The sequence below is a fragment of the Verticillium alfalfae genome, genomic scaffold, assembly GCF_000150825.1.
Source record: "Verticillium alfalfae VaMs.102 supercont1.14 genomic scaffold, whole genome shotgun sequence".
Taxonomy (NCBI): Eukaryota; Fungi; Ascomycota; class Sordariomycetes; order Glomerellales; family Plectosphaerellaceae; genus Verticillium; species Verticillium alfalfae.
The window spans coordinates 568,120-582,413 of NW_003315025.1; the positions used below are offsets into that span (position 1 = coordinate 568,120).

The following is a 14,294-nucleotide window of genomic DNA, read 5'->3' on the forward strand; positions in this document are numbered from 1 at the left end:
AGCCTTCACGACGCCAGCTCTGCATTTGCATCGACCGGTCAGGCTGGGCTGAAGCTGGCGCTCTCTTGTCATTGGAGCCCACGAGGATGTGTGCTCGAGGGGGATGCCAAGTGGTCGTCGCCTCTCGGCAGTCTGTGCAATGGCGATGGGGATCTGAGTAACGACATTGTCTTGCCAGAGCAAGCTGCATGACGGGTGGTCGCCATGCAAACACTCGATCAGGCTGCCTGCATCGTCGCTCGGATGGACGATGATAGGACGGTTGTGGTGTGTGTATCGGAAGACATCAATCTGGTCGGAAACGGCTCCAGGGTCTCTATGTTGGCAGTCGGCAGGTCAAACACTGTCGGTCATGGCGCATGGAGACATGGCACGCCGTGTCTACAAGCTGGAGTCAGGCGTCGAAGGAGGAGGCATTTGAGTGGCCATCTGCACACACCGCTTGCTCGTGGGCAGCTTCAAGTCGGGTTAGCCGTGTGATGGGTCTCAACCGGCGCAAGGATCCGTGACAGCTGGCGTCAAACGGGTCTCGGGGAGTGACGTGGGTGGGCAGAGCTGGCGGTGGGAAGTGAGACGTTGAGATTAAGATGGTGATGTGGTGGAGCCGGCGGTGCCTTGTGCTTGGCTCGTGTTGTTCTGGCGTGAAAACAAGCAGCCACAGCCAAAAGCCTGAGCCACTGAGCCTTGGGCGCCACTGAGCCTCGGGCGCCACTAAGCCTCGGGCGCCACTGAGCCTCGGGCGCCAGGCCTCAGGGCCACGGTCGGCCATGGCGACTCCGAGACAATGCACTAGAGGCAATCACCACTTCACCCGAACATGCACAGTACAGCATAGCATAGTACAACATCATCAGGCGAACTCGTCTCTATTCGTCCCTTTTCGACTAGCACATCATGAACCCTTCTCGGTTATTCATCAGGAACACCGTCATCCCGACCAGCAAGCCGAGCTACCTACTACCAGAGCACCATCATTTCCATGTCGCCTCCTCGGGCGGATCAACAGGAATCCGCCCCGCGTGCTCCGAGTCCCACTCCGTGCACATGCACTCCCGAACCGTCCAGTCCTTCGGATTCCAGACAGGCTTGAGGCACCGCGGCACCTTGCCCTTGGGACAGCAGATGTAGTCGCACTCGGCGATGGCGTCTGGCGGGCCCTCCTTGCCGCGCTGCCGGCCGAAGCACTGCAGCATGATGTTGACCGTGCTCTGGCACGTCACCGTGTCCCAGGGATCAGTCTCCATAATGTGCCCCTCGACATCGAGGCAGCGCATGTTCCAGTAGTCCGATTCCTGGAAATCAATCTCGGCGCAGTGCTTGCAGTGGCAGCGTCCGTCGGTACAGCTGAGCGTGCGTCGCTCCCCGCACTCGGCGTAGTCGCAGTCGGTGTGCTTGTTGCACGTATGCCCGAGGCACCGGCAGCCAGGGCCCGCATTCTTCTCGAGGGACGACTTGGTGTCTTTGAACACGCACACAGGTTCCTGCCAGGCGTAGTCACACTTGACGTCCTCGCAGTCGGATTGCTTTTCGCAGTTGTTGACGGCATCCAGGTCGCATTCACACGATCCCGAGCCCGCGTCGGAGCTCCGACGCGTACATTTCGCGCCGAATTGCTTGGCGCAGCGCGTGCGGGCGCAATCGTCATCTTGGAGGCATCGGTCACCCTCATCGCTGGGCCGTGCGCCATCGGCAGGTCGGTCGTAGTAGCAGCCGGCGGGTATGTCGCCCATGTCGTCTCCTGCCTTGTGGCGCTGAGAAACATCTTTGATGCCGGTGCCGCACCAGCCCTGCTCAAAGAGAGAAACGCGTTCGAGATTGATGCGAAGCCGCTTCTCGTAATGAGTCGTGTCATCTTCACGGACGTAGGCGTAGGGCGTGTACTGGAACGAGACGAGGCCATGCCATGAACGAAGGGAGCCTCCGTACAAGGAGCTCGAGAGCGAAACCTGTTGCTCGTAGAGGTGGACGTGAATGTCCTCTTCCCTCAAGCCGAGCTCATCGCGGAGAGTCGTGCGGATGCTGTCGACTTCGGTCGGATACTTGGCAGTCTTGGTGGCGTTGGCTGCTTGCGGGCTGACAATGGCGACGTACACAAACTCCTTGTTGTCCGCGTTGAAGTGGCCGTTCTCCGAAGTAAACTCGGCGAGACCTGGGTTCTGAATACCGCCCTTGTCATTCCCGTCTTTCAAAAAATCTGTAACCATTTCCTTGAAATATTCATCCCTGGTGCGATCGGGCTGAGCTCCCTTGATGGCATCGCCTTCGGGCCCGATTGGGATCGAAAAGGCCAGAGCCTCCCAAAAGTGTCCGAACCAAACGCCAGCAGGCGAAGCCACCAACACAATGGTACATCCCCAAACCGGAGGTGCGCCGCCGCCCATCGGCAGTACGTTGCCTTGTCCTTCCGAATTGATGGCAAAGTCATAGAATTTGCTCGTCGACCAGAGCTCAAAATTGCTCGAGTTCGTCCTGCCGTACTCGGGACCAGTGGCCTCAATGTGCTCGCGCATGAGCCCCCACCAAAGATCCTCCTGCTGACGCCAACCGGGACGGTACTTGCTGGGGTCATCGAGTTCGAACCCAAACATCGAGTCGTGCGTCCAGGCTCGGAATGGCTGGTCTTCTGACGTGTCTGCCGCTTCGACGCATGCCTCGCAGGTGCCGCCGCATAGCCTCTCGGGCAGAGGACAAATCGGCCCTGGGATGACCTCCACGCGGGGGCTGTCCTTTCGCTTGATGCCGTCTCCACACCATGAGCGATGAATGAGGACCCTTTCCTCGAAGCGGACGATGAGCTCCCTACCAGTGCCATACGTTTGGACATTGGTCGTTGTATTCTGCTCGCCGGGGGAGAAGTGCCATGAGAGGAGACCTTCCCATCCAACGCGCTCGGTTTTGTTCTTGTCGCTGTACACAACGGTGTGGCGGTCATAAGGGATAATGTTGATCATGTCCTCATTCTGGAAGCCGAGCTTCTCCATCTCCTGTTTAACACCCTCAATGGCATCGCGGATGTAAGGGCGGTATTGAGAGGGCGAATCTTTGTCATTTGACCCGTCTGTATCACGCGGCGCCGCGATGCCCACCCAGACAAACTCTTGCTCGTCGACGTTGAAGGGCATGCCGGGCCCGGTCAGGAGTTCGAGACCCTGGTACCCGCGACCGCCGTCGGAGATGAAATCGACAACACCTTCCTTGTAGTACTCCACCTGGGCTTTGGGAAACAAGCGCTCAATGTCGTCGGCAGAGTCGCTGAAGAGGCCGAGCGTTAAAGTCGGGACCTCCCAGATGTGCGCAGTCCAGACGGCTGAAGGTGAAGCGACGACCAGGGCGAGACAACCGGCGACAGGCACGACGCCGCCCATTCGAGGGACTGCATACTCGAGCAAAGTGTTGTCTTGGTCATAATGGAAGAGAGCCAGGGAGCTGGTCGAGTAGTGTGCCAACGTCGTGTTCTCGGCGTCGCGCTCGATGCCGTGAAGAGCACCCCAAGTCGTGCAAATGATGTACATCTTGCGCCACCAAGCCTTCTCGCCGCCCTCGCCGGGCCAGAATCCTGGCCACCAGACCATGCTCGTAATGATCTCTTGTGCGTTTTCAGGAAGCGTGGCCCCGGGACCCTGACGTTTGCTCAGAGCGAATTTTGCGCCGCCACCTGCGTCAGGCATGGCCTCGTCGCTATTACTGTCGGAGGGGTCACCCATGTCGACATCGCTGTCCGAGTCTTGGCCAGGGTTGAAGCGACTCATACACTCGTCGCATCCGCCACATAGGGGAACAGTATGCCGCCTTCGCTGAGTATGGCAACCATCTGCGACATCCGACATTTCCACGTCCTCCGGGGTTTGGCCTTCAGGCACCATGCCATCCCCACACCACGACTGGCGGAAGATGATGGACTCTTCCCAGCGAATTACAAGCTCTTTGGCCTGGCTGGGGATGACAGGAGGTACGCCGCTGCCTGTCGGCTGGGCAGCTGAAGTCGACGTCGTGACGGTGGCGGAGCTGGTTGAGCCGCCTCCACCAGGGCCGTACTGCCAGGACACCATCCCCATCCACGGTTTCCAGTGCGGTGTGCCTTCCGCAGCCCACTTCTGCAGCTTCTGGTCGTCGGACAGATCCCAGAATTGGTTTGCAGGCGCCAGGGCCGACTTCGGAGTACCAGAGTTGCCAACGTCGTAGAAGATCTGCTGGATGATGTCTTCGGGGAACATGCAGTCCTTCTTGAGAATCTCGACAATGGCGGCAACAATCTCCGGATAGGCAGCCGCCGTCTCCGGCTCAACGTCGTCGTCCATGACGGTGATGATGTAGACCCGCATCCATCGGAGGGACTCAAAGTGGAAAGGCTGACCGCGGGCCAAGGCACTGTCACAGAGGCCCATTTGTTCGTCACTACCATCGTCACCGCCGTCCCAGCCCTGAAGCAAGACGTCGCGAATGTACTTTTCAAAGTAGAAGCTTTGGGGCATGTCGTATTCGTTTGCGTATTCTTCAAAGGCGAAGCTGGGGATTTGCCACATGTGGCTGGTGAAGATGCCCCTCGGAGACGCCACGACGACGGAGGTGCAGCCGCGAATAGGACCGACGCCGCCGCCCTTGGGTTCATCAACCAGTTCTCCGTCCGAATTCGTTTCGCCAAAATGATCAATTGTTGTTGTGGAAAACTCCTTCATTCCAGCCGTGTAGTCAATCTTGGGGCCATTCTCGAACGTGAGCTGGAAGGTCTTCATCCACCACTCCAGCTGGGCCTCGCCGTTCTTCCACGTCTCAGGATCGGTCGGTCGGTTGGCCAGGATGACATCTGCTGTACCAGGGCTCTGTCGGCGAGCGAATTTATTTGTGGCGCTGTCTTCTGATGGGTCCTCCGCAGGCTCAGCCTTGACGTCCGAACAGCTGCTGCAGTGACTTGGGCTGCACCTTGACCTAACACACGTGCCATCTTCACGAGGCTCGAATCCGGGGATCGTGACTTCGAAATCTTGCACGCCTTCAGTCTGTCGTGCTGCCAGACTATGTGTCGCCAAACTCTGTGTCGCCAAACTCTGTGTCACCGAACTTTGTGTCGAACCCGGTTGTCGATTACGACACCACGCCATGGACGCGAGGACCTCGTTGCGGAAGCGGATGACCAACCGTTGCGACTGGTTCTCGCTTCCTGGGCCATATTGCCACACGAGGAGGCCGTCATACCACTCGGTCCGGAAGTTATCGGCATTGGAGTCGTCCCGTTTCATCGACAAACTCCTCCCAGTCTCGACCGACTTGGGAGTTTGGTCTGTACGGTGTGACGTGGATCATGTCGAACGGCACGCCGCCCTCCGTCTCCATCTGTCGTTGAATCTCTTCGATTTCCCATGGAGAGTAAACGTTGCCCCATGGATCTGCCGAGGTGATGATCCAGGCCCCTATGAAGCCGGCGGCCTCGGGATCTAGAGGCTTGCCGTCTCCCATCAGCCCCCACAGCCCGGGGTACCAGTCGACCTGGGCGTCGTCGCCCGTGGCTCCCCGGGCCAAAAAGTCGGTGACGCGCTCCTTGAAAAGAGCTTCGTGACCCATGGGATACTGTTCGCGATCCCGCTCATCATTGTAGTGCAGATTGGGGGATTGCCAGATATGGTTCGTGTAGACACCCTTTCGGCTCGCCACTACGATCATGGTACAGCCCCATACTGGCCCAGAGCCGCCCCCGATACCGGGCATGGGAGTGCCGCCGAACAAGCGAGGCGGTTCGTCGAAGGCGACAAACATACTGGCCGAGGCACCGGGAACGAACCTCCAATCAGGGTCGCTAACGTAAAAGTCGCTGCCATCGCCAGCACCATAGTCGGCGACGATGCGCCATGCCTTCTTCCACCAGTCGGCCGCGCCGTCTGGCCAAGTCTCGGGAGAACTGACGTCTTCGGTGAGAATGGCATCTCCATCTCCAGTACGTCGAGCTTGGATAATGTGCTTCTCGGCTGCCGAATCGGCATCGGTGGTTCCGGGCAGACAGGCACCGCCGGGGAAGCCGCAGCGGCCTGGTTCGCAGAGATGTGGCGGTTCCGTGGACGTGGGCGTGGCAGTGGCGTAGGTCGTCGCAGTCTTCGTTGGTGGCTTGGAACAGAGCCTCTTGGTCTCGCAGGCGGCAGTGAAGCAGCTGGTCGTGAGAGCCTCGGTCTGGATGGTGCCCGAGCGCGTAATGGGTTTCACAGTGCAGAACTGCGAGCAGTGAGGGGCGACGGTGTAAGTGATGGTGCAGGTGGCTTCGTCCTCGTCGTCATCATCATCATCATCGTCGTCATCATCGCGGTCATGGTCTTTGTCGTTGTCTTGGTCGTTGTTGTTATCGTTGGTAGTACCGCCATCAGTTCCGCCAAGAATACCGCCATCGATGTCGGGATCGATGCCCCCGATGGTGCCGCCACCTCCTCCATTGCTACCACCGCCTTTGCCGCCCTTGCCTCCTTTGCCTCCCTTGCCTTTACCATCATTATCGTCGTCGTCGTCATCGTCATCGTCATCGTCATCATCGTCTCCTCTATCGTTGTCATCATTATCTTCTTGGTCATCTTCAACACCATCCTCTTGCCCCTGGCCATTAGAGCCGTCCGAGCCAGACGGAGAAGGAAGAAGAGTAGAAGTCATAAGAAGAGCACTGGTTTGGGTCCCAGAGCCAATATCAGCAGGCGGCGAGGGCATGATGACAGGAGGGAACCCGGAACGCTCGGGGATCAGCGGCCCGTCGAACTCAGTACAAAGCAGGTCCCATTTCCAGCAGAGGTTGTAGCACCAGTACTTGGGGCTGCAGGTCCATCCTGGACGAGACGTGGGTATGACGATGCCATCGACTGTAGCAGTACGAGTGATGTCGGTCGAGATCCAAGTAATAATCGACGTACGGAAGGAACCGTCGGACTCGGTGTTTGTGGCAGTGATAGGCCAAGTCCATGTCTTCGAGTCGAAGTTCTCGGGCGGGTATGGGAAGAAGAGAACATCGGGGTCTGTTTCAGGAGGGAAAAAAGGCCAAGGAAACCAAAACGAGCCGTCCTCTTCTCGTGGCCATGGAGGAAAGAAGAACCCGTTGTGTTCGCGAGGCCGGGGAGGGTACGGTTTGCCATCCGAGTCAGTGGGCCAGGGGTAAGGCGTGCCATCTTCGCTGGTGGGCCATGGCACCGGCGAACCATCAGTGTTGGTTGGCCAGGCGGACTGAACAATGCTGGCAGAGTCTGTGTACGTCGGGGTTGGGAATAGTGGCGATCCTGATGAGTCGGTAGGCCATTGCGTCGAAATTGCACCTTGGCTATGTGTAGCTGACGGCTTCTCACCATCAGGCAGGGGCGGCGACGTCTGGCTCGGCATCGTGCTGACGGAAGGAACATTCGGGATGGGCATGACATTACCCATGCTTGGGGCTGTTGGAGGCGCGTCGACAACAACGGGAGACGCTTGGCCGAGCGATGCAGTGTCGCTCAATGTTGTTACGATATGAGTGGCAGGGGGAGATACTGTGCCACTGTCACGGACACTCTGACCAGACAAAACAGTGCTGGAGATGTCCTGACCATTCACACTGGCAGTGCTGACAGGATTCTCAGCGGTAGAAGGTCCATCGTGGGTGGATCGAGCAGAGTCGCCATTGCTCGTGGCGTGAGGCAAGGTGTCCGAGCTTCGAGTGCGAAAGACTTCACCGTTCGAATCCTTTGGTGCAGGTCGGCCACCAGTGACAAAGATGAGAGATTTGGAAGTCTTCTGGGTTGTAGGAACCCCAGTGTTCTCGACAGTATTGATTGTGGGGATACTGCTCAAGGAGAACCTGATGGTCGTGCCCTCATTGTGATTGAGGGCATCTTCAGAACTAGTTGAGACATCTGTGACCGCCGGAGAGCCTGAATTATTGGGCTCGGGGCTGGATCCATCAGGTACAACAGACCCGGGCTGAACAGTGGGCTCGGCTGCAGGGACATCTGAAGCAGTGGTCGAAATGTAAATCTTGATAGTCGTGGCCTGGCGCTCTTGGAGAGTGTGCACGTGAGCATCGTGCCTTGAACGCACATCCTTGGGGGTGGCCTGATCGTCGAGCTGAAGAGATTCATCATTGGAAATAACGGCGTCGGTGTTGGACGTCGATTCAGGGCCAACAACACCATGAAGTGTAACACAGCCATCGTTGGTATCAGAGTTCGAACAGAGTTTGGGCGAATCATTGGTGGTTTCTGTAGAGGTTAGCTGTCGTTGATTTAAAGAATGTGCGTCGCTGAAGCAAAGTATGGGCACAGGGGCTGAGATAGGTGGCGCATTGTGGCGCGCACCATCAAAGCGACAGCGGACCCCGTCATCGATGTTTCTAATACATACCTCCAGATACAAACATCACAAGCTGGGTCAGAATCAGAACAGAAGCAGGGGCAAAGGCCAGTCGGGCCAACTCCCCGGGCGCAACCACGCCATCGAGGTTTCGGCGTGGGAGTATTGTGTGCAGTTGTAACCAAATATCGTCAAAGGCCTTCGAGGGGTCTGAGATGCGATCGTGTTAAGCGATCTAAAGCTTGCAATCAAGAAGGTTTAGGTGATGTGGTGGAGTGAGGTAAGAAGAAGATATCAGCTGGATGATCAAGCCCGTCAGTCTATCAAGGCTTTCTGACTTGCGAAGGAGCGATACGTGAATGAAGTAAGCTGATAAGACGCCACAACTCCAACGTGAATGGGCTTGAGGCATTCACCGAGCTTTTCTAAGATGAACCTAGCATATTGCTAACAATGAGCTGCAAGATAGTGAGGTTTAGCAAGGCCCTTAGGCACACTCAACCATGCCACGTGACTGGTTCTTCGCTTGCCATGTCTGAAGAGTCAAAGGTGTCTGGCGGAGGATTGATGAGGTCTTCACGAGATTGGGTCCTCACGAGACTGCTAAACAACGGCTCACTGGCACGCTTGACTATAAGCTTCTCCAATGTCTGTAACACTGTCATACAATACAATATCGGTCCTTGACTCAAGATCTATTGAGATAGAGGCAGATCGCAATCAGAGCAATCGGTGACAAGCAAACGTGACCCGGTTCAAATAACATACATCATTACCTGAACATAGCATGTCTTAGTCGATCGGGATCCTCTACTCATAGATCTCTGAAGGGGTTGAAACACTATGGACACGGGACCAGTCAGGCTGTTCCCAATGGAGTCACTCTTGTAATGGATGAGGGACTTCTTGGGACTTCGCTAACCCGGTGAATGGATATGGTGATATCAATTCAATACGGCAGCCTTGGGCACGTGCCTCAAGATATTTAGAGGTGAAAAGCTCTGGGCAACCCAAGCTTAATGGCCACGTGATACAAGACGCGTATGTGAAGCTTTTGGGAGGCGCGCCAAAATCCTGAACTGACTTCTGCACCTGCATGAACACATCCCAGGTCTTTGCCATCAAGGTCTCCGACACTCCGACATAAAACCACCCGCGAACCAGTTCTTCGTCTTCAAGCTGGCCATCCGCGTCTTTCTTCATTTTCTGCTCCCTTTATCATACTTGTCTTCATCCTTTCCTTTGCCTTGAGACATCGCGCGCAAGCCCAGCCCATCACCATGCCCGCGTTGACGCACGCTGTACCGTGCGTTCCAAGCCGTCTGGAAAGCCTTCCAAACGAGATCTTACACCTCATTATCGACTTTCTTCCCTCGCACTGCTATTGGCGGTTTGCTTTGGCCAATTCGAAACTCAAAAGCCGCCTTGTTCCGCTCCTTTTTGGGAGCTCGAAGCTCGGCCGCAGAGATGAGCTTGTTCAGATGGTCGCTCAGTTCAGTTACAATTACATGCTGACCACGGCCCTTTCCTTCGGACCTGTGAAGACCACTCTCACGACAAGCACGGTTATTCGCTGCTACTATTACTATGCCCGTGGCCGCCGGCGTCCTGTTGGGTTCGCCTCTTTGGCCGAAGACACTCTTCCAGCCAGCACACTCAACATGGCCCTGACAAACGGTTTGGGCGCGCAGTCAATCCCCGTCATCCGCACCCTTCTTGCTGCTGGTGCCGATGACTGCACATCGCGTTTCTGGCTGAATAAGTATTGCATGGAGTACCATATCGCTCTTGCCGAGCGTACACCCTTGCACGTCGTGGATAACATTCGCGCTCTTGCCGTCTTACTCGAACCGGGCTCGAATTGTCTGCGCTATCTGAACACAGTCAGCTTCACGCGCTGGCCCACCCCCCTTGCAACAGCTATTGCTTCCCACCGCTCCTTTGAGTTTGTCAAGATGCTCATCGACGCCGGTGCTGATGCCAGTGGTCCTCATCCCAACTATGCCACCGACCAAGAGCTCATCGATGTCTATGACGAAGAAGGAGTCGAGTACGACACCCGTTTCAAAGGCACCCTCGAAAGGGCGTTTGGTGGCCACTGGCTCAGCGGCGTGCCGGGGGATGAATACTGGCTGACGCACTTCGAGATTGCCTGTCTCTTCGGCCGTTTTCAGACAGCCGAGCTCCTCCTCCGCTCCGGCGCCTCCATTTTCGAATGCACCCGATACAACGGCCCTCTGCATGCCCTCGAAACGGGCATCCGCGCCACAAACGCCTCCGGCGACGGCCGCCGCGGCATCGCCTTTGTCGACCTGTTCATGCGTAACGGCCTAGAGACTTTCTTCAACTCACCCCTCATCATGGGCACGCAATGGTTTGTCAGTGAGGCTGTCTTCATGCGCTTCCTCACCTGGGGCGTGAATCCCATGGTATCCTATCTTGACCAGCATGGAATCACGTCCCTGGCACGCTACCTCGTCACCGTCCAGACCATCTTCGGCCCAGACTATATCACGATCGCCGAGCGAACCCGTCTCCGCTGCATCAAGGCCAACGCTCTCCTCGCCTGCGCTATGACTGCCGGCGACGCCGAAGGCTTCTGTCGTCAGTGGGCCATCAGCGAGGGCCTCCTTATCTTGAGGTGGGGCTTCGAGGCCGGCTTCCACTCATCGCAACGCCGCTCAGGCGCCATCCTTGCCGTCAACGGCATGGTGGAGCTGTTCGAACAGGACCTCGACCACATTCCGATCTGGCGCAAGCTCTTCTTCGAGAACCGCGAGGACTGCCCCTACATCGACACGCTGCACATTTGTCGTCGAGTCGGTGGAGCTTTCTCCTCAAGAGCGGTATGACGGTCAAGAAGGACCGGTACGGCCGCACCCCGCTTCACTATGCTCTGCGCATCAAGAGGGTTCCCGTCTGTCCCATTCTGTGGTCCATCGTCATTCCCGATGTCGATGCCGAAGACATTCGGGCCATTTTGAATTGGAGAACGGTGGCGCTCATGACGCCTTTTACCTATGATAACTTTTCGGGACAGGGCTACAGACACATGGAAGTCAAGCGCGACGACAACATGGTCCGCATTATCAGGACTCTTCTCCGGGCTGGTGTGCCCGTTGACGCTGTGGACAACAGGGGTCAGACGTTGAGGGACTATGCGCTTCGCACAGGCTGGGGTGAGGTTTGGCAGCGGGCCCTGGAATGTGAGGGTTTGCATGAGGATGCACAGGGCGATGGCATGCAAGACATTGGCATGCAAAGCGATGACATGCAAAACGACAGCATGGGCAGTGATAGCACATGAAGCAGCGACATGCATGACGATTGCAGGTAGAACTACGACATGCATTCAACGACAAACATACAACACCAAACACAACGACGACGTGCATAACAAAGACATGCATAACGACGACATGCATAATGACGACATGCAGAGCAATAGCATACATAACAAAGACGGAGGAGCCTATGGAATAGTAGAGCAGAGTGCTTTGAAGGATACAGGCCACAATGAGCTAACAGCAGCTCAGATTGCTTTCACACGATGATTGTTATGATATGTAAGAACAAGACACGATACTCAGCAGTATACAAACAAAACTGCATTTGCACCTTCAGGTGCTATGTAAAATAGTCGAGGCCGCAATCAGTCAATAGACAGGACAGCTTCTGATACCTACATTCGTGAGAGACAGATGCTGTCGCTTCCTCAGGATCAGTCAGGATCGTCATGCAGCAAGAAGCACTAGCATGGCTGCAGGACACACGCTATACGCAAGCAAGGCACGTGATGATCGGAAGAATGCACGCCATCTGCGCAAGAGGAAGATAAAGGAGAGGGCCGTTGACTGGATTTCGTGGGGGAAGAGCTTCGACCCGATGGAAATGCCCTGCATCGTTTGTCAGTGGGCAGACTTTGACGTGGGAAATAAAAGGATTGAACGCACGGTCGCAAACAATGGTCCCGTAAAGAAACCAACAAGACTGACAGCTACCGAAGCCGCAACAATGTGCGGTACCCTAACAACATCAGCACCACGAAGCTTCTGAAGACAGCGTTGACAAAGCACTTACAGCCAAAACACCAGCTGGAACGCAAGAGCCAGGACACAGTAGATGAATATCATTCTGCGCTCCCCGAGCCTGAATGTTGGCTCTGCGAGCAGGATACGGCCGGGCAGACCGCCGCCGCTAAAGCCAGCGGGGACGTAACCCATGTGGGCAAGATTGCCATCGCGGACCTCCACCAGGAACTCGACGATCCAGCCAACAGCAGTCAGAACGCCACCAATGTAGAAGAAGAAGAAAGCACTAATGACCCAGACGGACCTGTTGGAGAGGGTCTCCTTGACCAGCTGAGCTGCGCCCTTTGTAGGCTCGCTTGTGCTTCCAGACAGTTGGGTCTCGGTGTTTGGCGTGTTGTTCGCACCCGAGCGAGGTCTGCCTCGGAAGTGTATCGTATCCCGGAAGGCATAGCATGTGAGTGCTAGGTTTCCTACGCCAAGAGCCAGTGGAAATGTATAGTAGAGGTACCAGTAAGACGTCGTGCCGGCAGAGGCAACTGCGGTGGCTATAAATGGGGCAACAAAGCAGCCGGCCATGTACATGGCGTGGATGAAAGCAAGCCATCGATGAGCACCTTCGCGCCGGCCACGTAGGTGTTGCAGCCGGTATCCTGATAGGCCTGCCCGAGGCAGACGACGGCGAACGTGATGCAGAAGAAGGGGAACGGAGGTTTCCAGGAACGCAGGGCATGGGCCACGACCTGAAGAGCTGCGCCAAAAACGAGCAGACCCCCAAGGCCGAACCGTTGGGTCAAGTACGTGTTTGTGAAGGCCGCGAAGAGCCATCCGAGGAAGTTGGCGCCGTAACTGAAGTCCAGTGAGTGCATGTTTCCTTACACACCGGGGTCAATGCGAACGTACACGACAGAGGCGACGGCTGTGCTGAGCTCGTAGTCGCGGATGAAGTATGGGACTAGAGCACCAATGCTTCCATCGTTGGTGCCTGAGACGAAGAAAGAAACGCCGGCCGCCAGCAACTTGAGTTTCGTCGCACGACTGAGGTCTTGAGGTTCCTCATCGCCCATTGCCTGGGTTCGATGTTCGGTTGGGGCAAGACGGGGTGAAGATGGCTTTGATGGGTTGGCAGAGAGGTCGCGGGAGCCATAGGCCTGCACTGGCTCGAGCTCAATCGTCGTCGTCGCCATGGCAGAAGAGTATTCGATGATTATGGATCATTTGTGATGTCGAAGGAGTCTGGGACCGAGATATATCAACTGTCAGATGGCACGGGATCGAGATGCTGGGGTGAGCCGAGCGGAGTCTGGGGAAGGAGCGGGCCTGCCTGGTTGGGCTGCCCCGTCGCTTGATCCCCTGGCACTAGCGGAGATTCCCCGGACTCCGGGTACTCTTCGGCTGTGAAGGCATGCATCTGATGAATCGGGAAACGGTGTGGGAGAAACGGGCATCGAATCGACGGGCCGATGGGCCGTGGGTGCTGGATCAAGAAGAAGAATCAATCTTGTCGTCGGTCCCAAAAATGGAGATGTCAACAGAAACGGAGATGTCACGAGCCATCCATTCATGTTTAAGTGGATTGGTGGCGTCTGATTTTGAAATGACCCTCCGCGATGGCCAACCCACACATCGTGGGACAGACCACGTGATCCTGACCTGCTTACTAAGACCACTTATCTCGCTTGGCAATGGACGAAGGAGCCTCGTGCCATTGAGGAAGACAGACTCAACGCCTGCGCCTGAGCGGAACCACCAATCCAAGCAAGACAATGCTACGGCAATGCAGATAAAGAGACGACATCATCATCATCATCAATTGGCAGCTTTAGCGAGGATTCCCGGCAATTGACTGAGAAAGAGCCAGCAAAAATCGCTCAATTACCGAACCAAAAGATCGATCGCGAGAAGACCAATCCTGCGGTCATTGCCACAACCTTTCGAGGTGCTTCTGATGTATCGAGTAATGGACCAGCGTTTCCCAGG

At 56.3% G+C, this 14,294-nt stretch overlaps 3 protein-coding genes across 3 annotated transcripts; 1 reads left to right on the forward strand and 2 right to left on the reverse strand.

The window, feature by feature from the left end:
- Nucleotides 1-971: 971 nt before the first annotated feature.
- VDBG_09146 (predicted protein) lies at nucleotides 972-8,819 on the reverse strand (the record flags this gene model as incomplete). The annotated part of the gene is made up of 5 exons (XM_003000605.1): nucleotides 972-5,264; nucleotides 5,314-6,830; nucleotides 6,882-8,195; nucleotides 8,338-8,496; nucleotides 8,789-8,819. The coding sequence occupies 5 exons, from the start codon at nucleotides 8,817-8,819 to the stop codon at nucleotides 972-974; spliced, it is 7,314 nt and encodes a 2,437-aa protein (XP_003000651.1).
- Nucleotides 8,820-9,566: 747 nt separating this feature from the next.
- Nucleotides 9,567-11,593, forward strand: VDBG_09147 (predicted protein; the record flags this gene model as incomplete). Its single annotated transcript, XM_003000606.1, has 2 exons — nucleotides 9,567-11,132; nucleotides 11,195-11,593. 2 exons carry the CDS (start codon nucleotides 9,567-9,569, stop codon nucleotides 11,591-11,593), a joined length of 1,965 nt encoding a protein of 654 aa, XP_003000652.1.
- Nucleotides 11,594-12,362: 769 nt separating this feature from the next.
- VDBG_09148 (conserved hypothetical protein) lies at nucleotides 12,363-13,501 on the reverse strand (the record flags this gene model as incomplete). Its single annotated transcript, XM_003000607.1, has 3 exons — nucleotides 12,363-12,862; nucleotides 13,087-13,163; nucleotides 13,218-13,501. The coding sequence occupies 3 exons, from the start codon at nucleotides 13,499-13,501 to the stop codon at nucleotides 12,363-12,365; spliced, it is 861 nt and encodes a 286-aa protein (XP_003000653.1).
- Nucleotides 13,502-14,294: the final 793 nt, after the last annotated feature.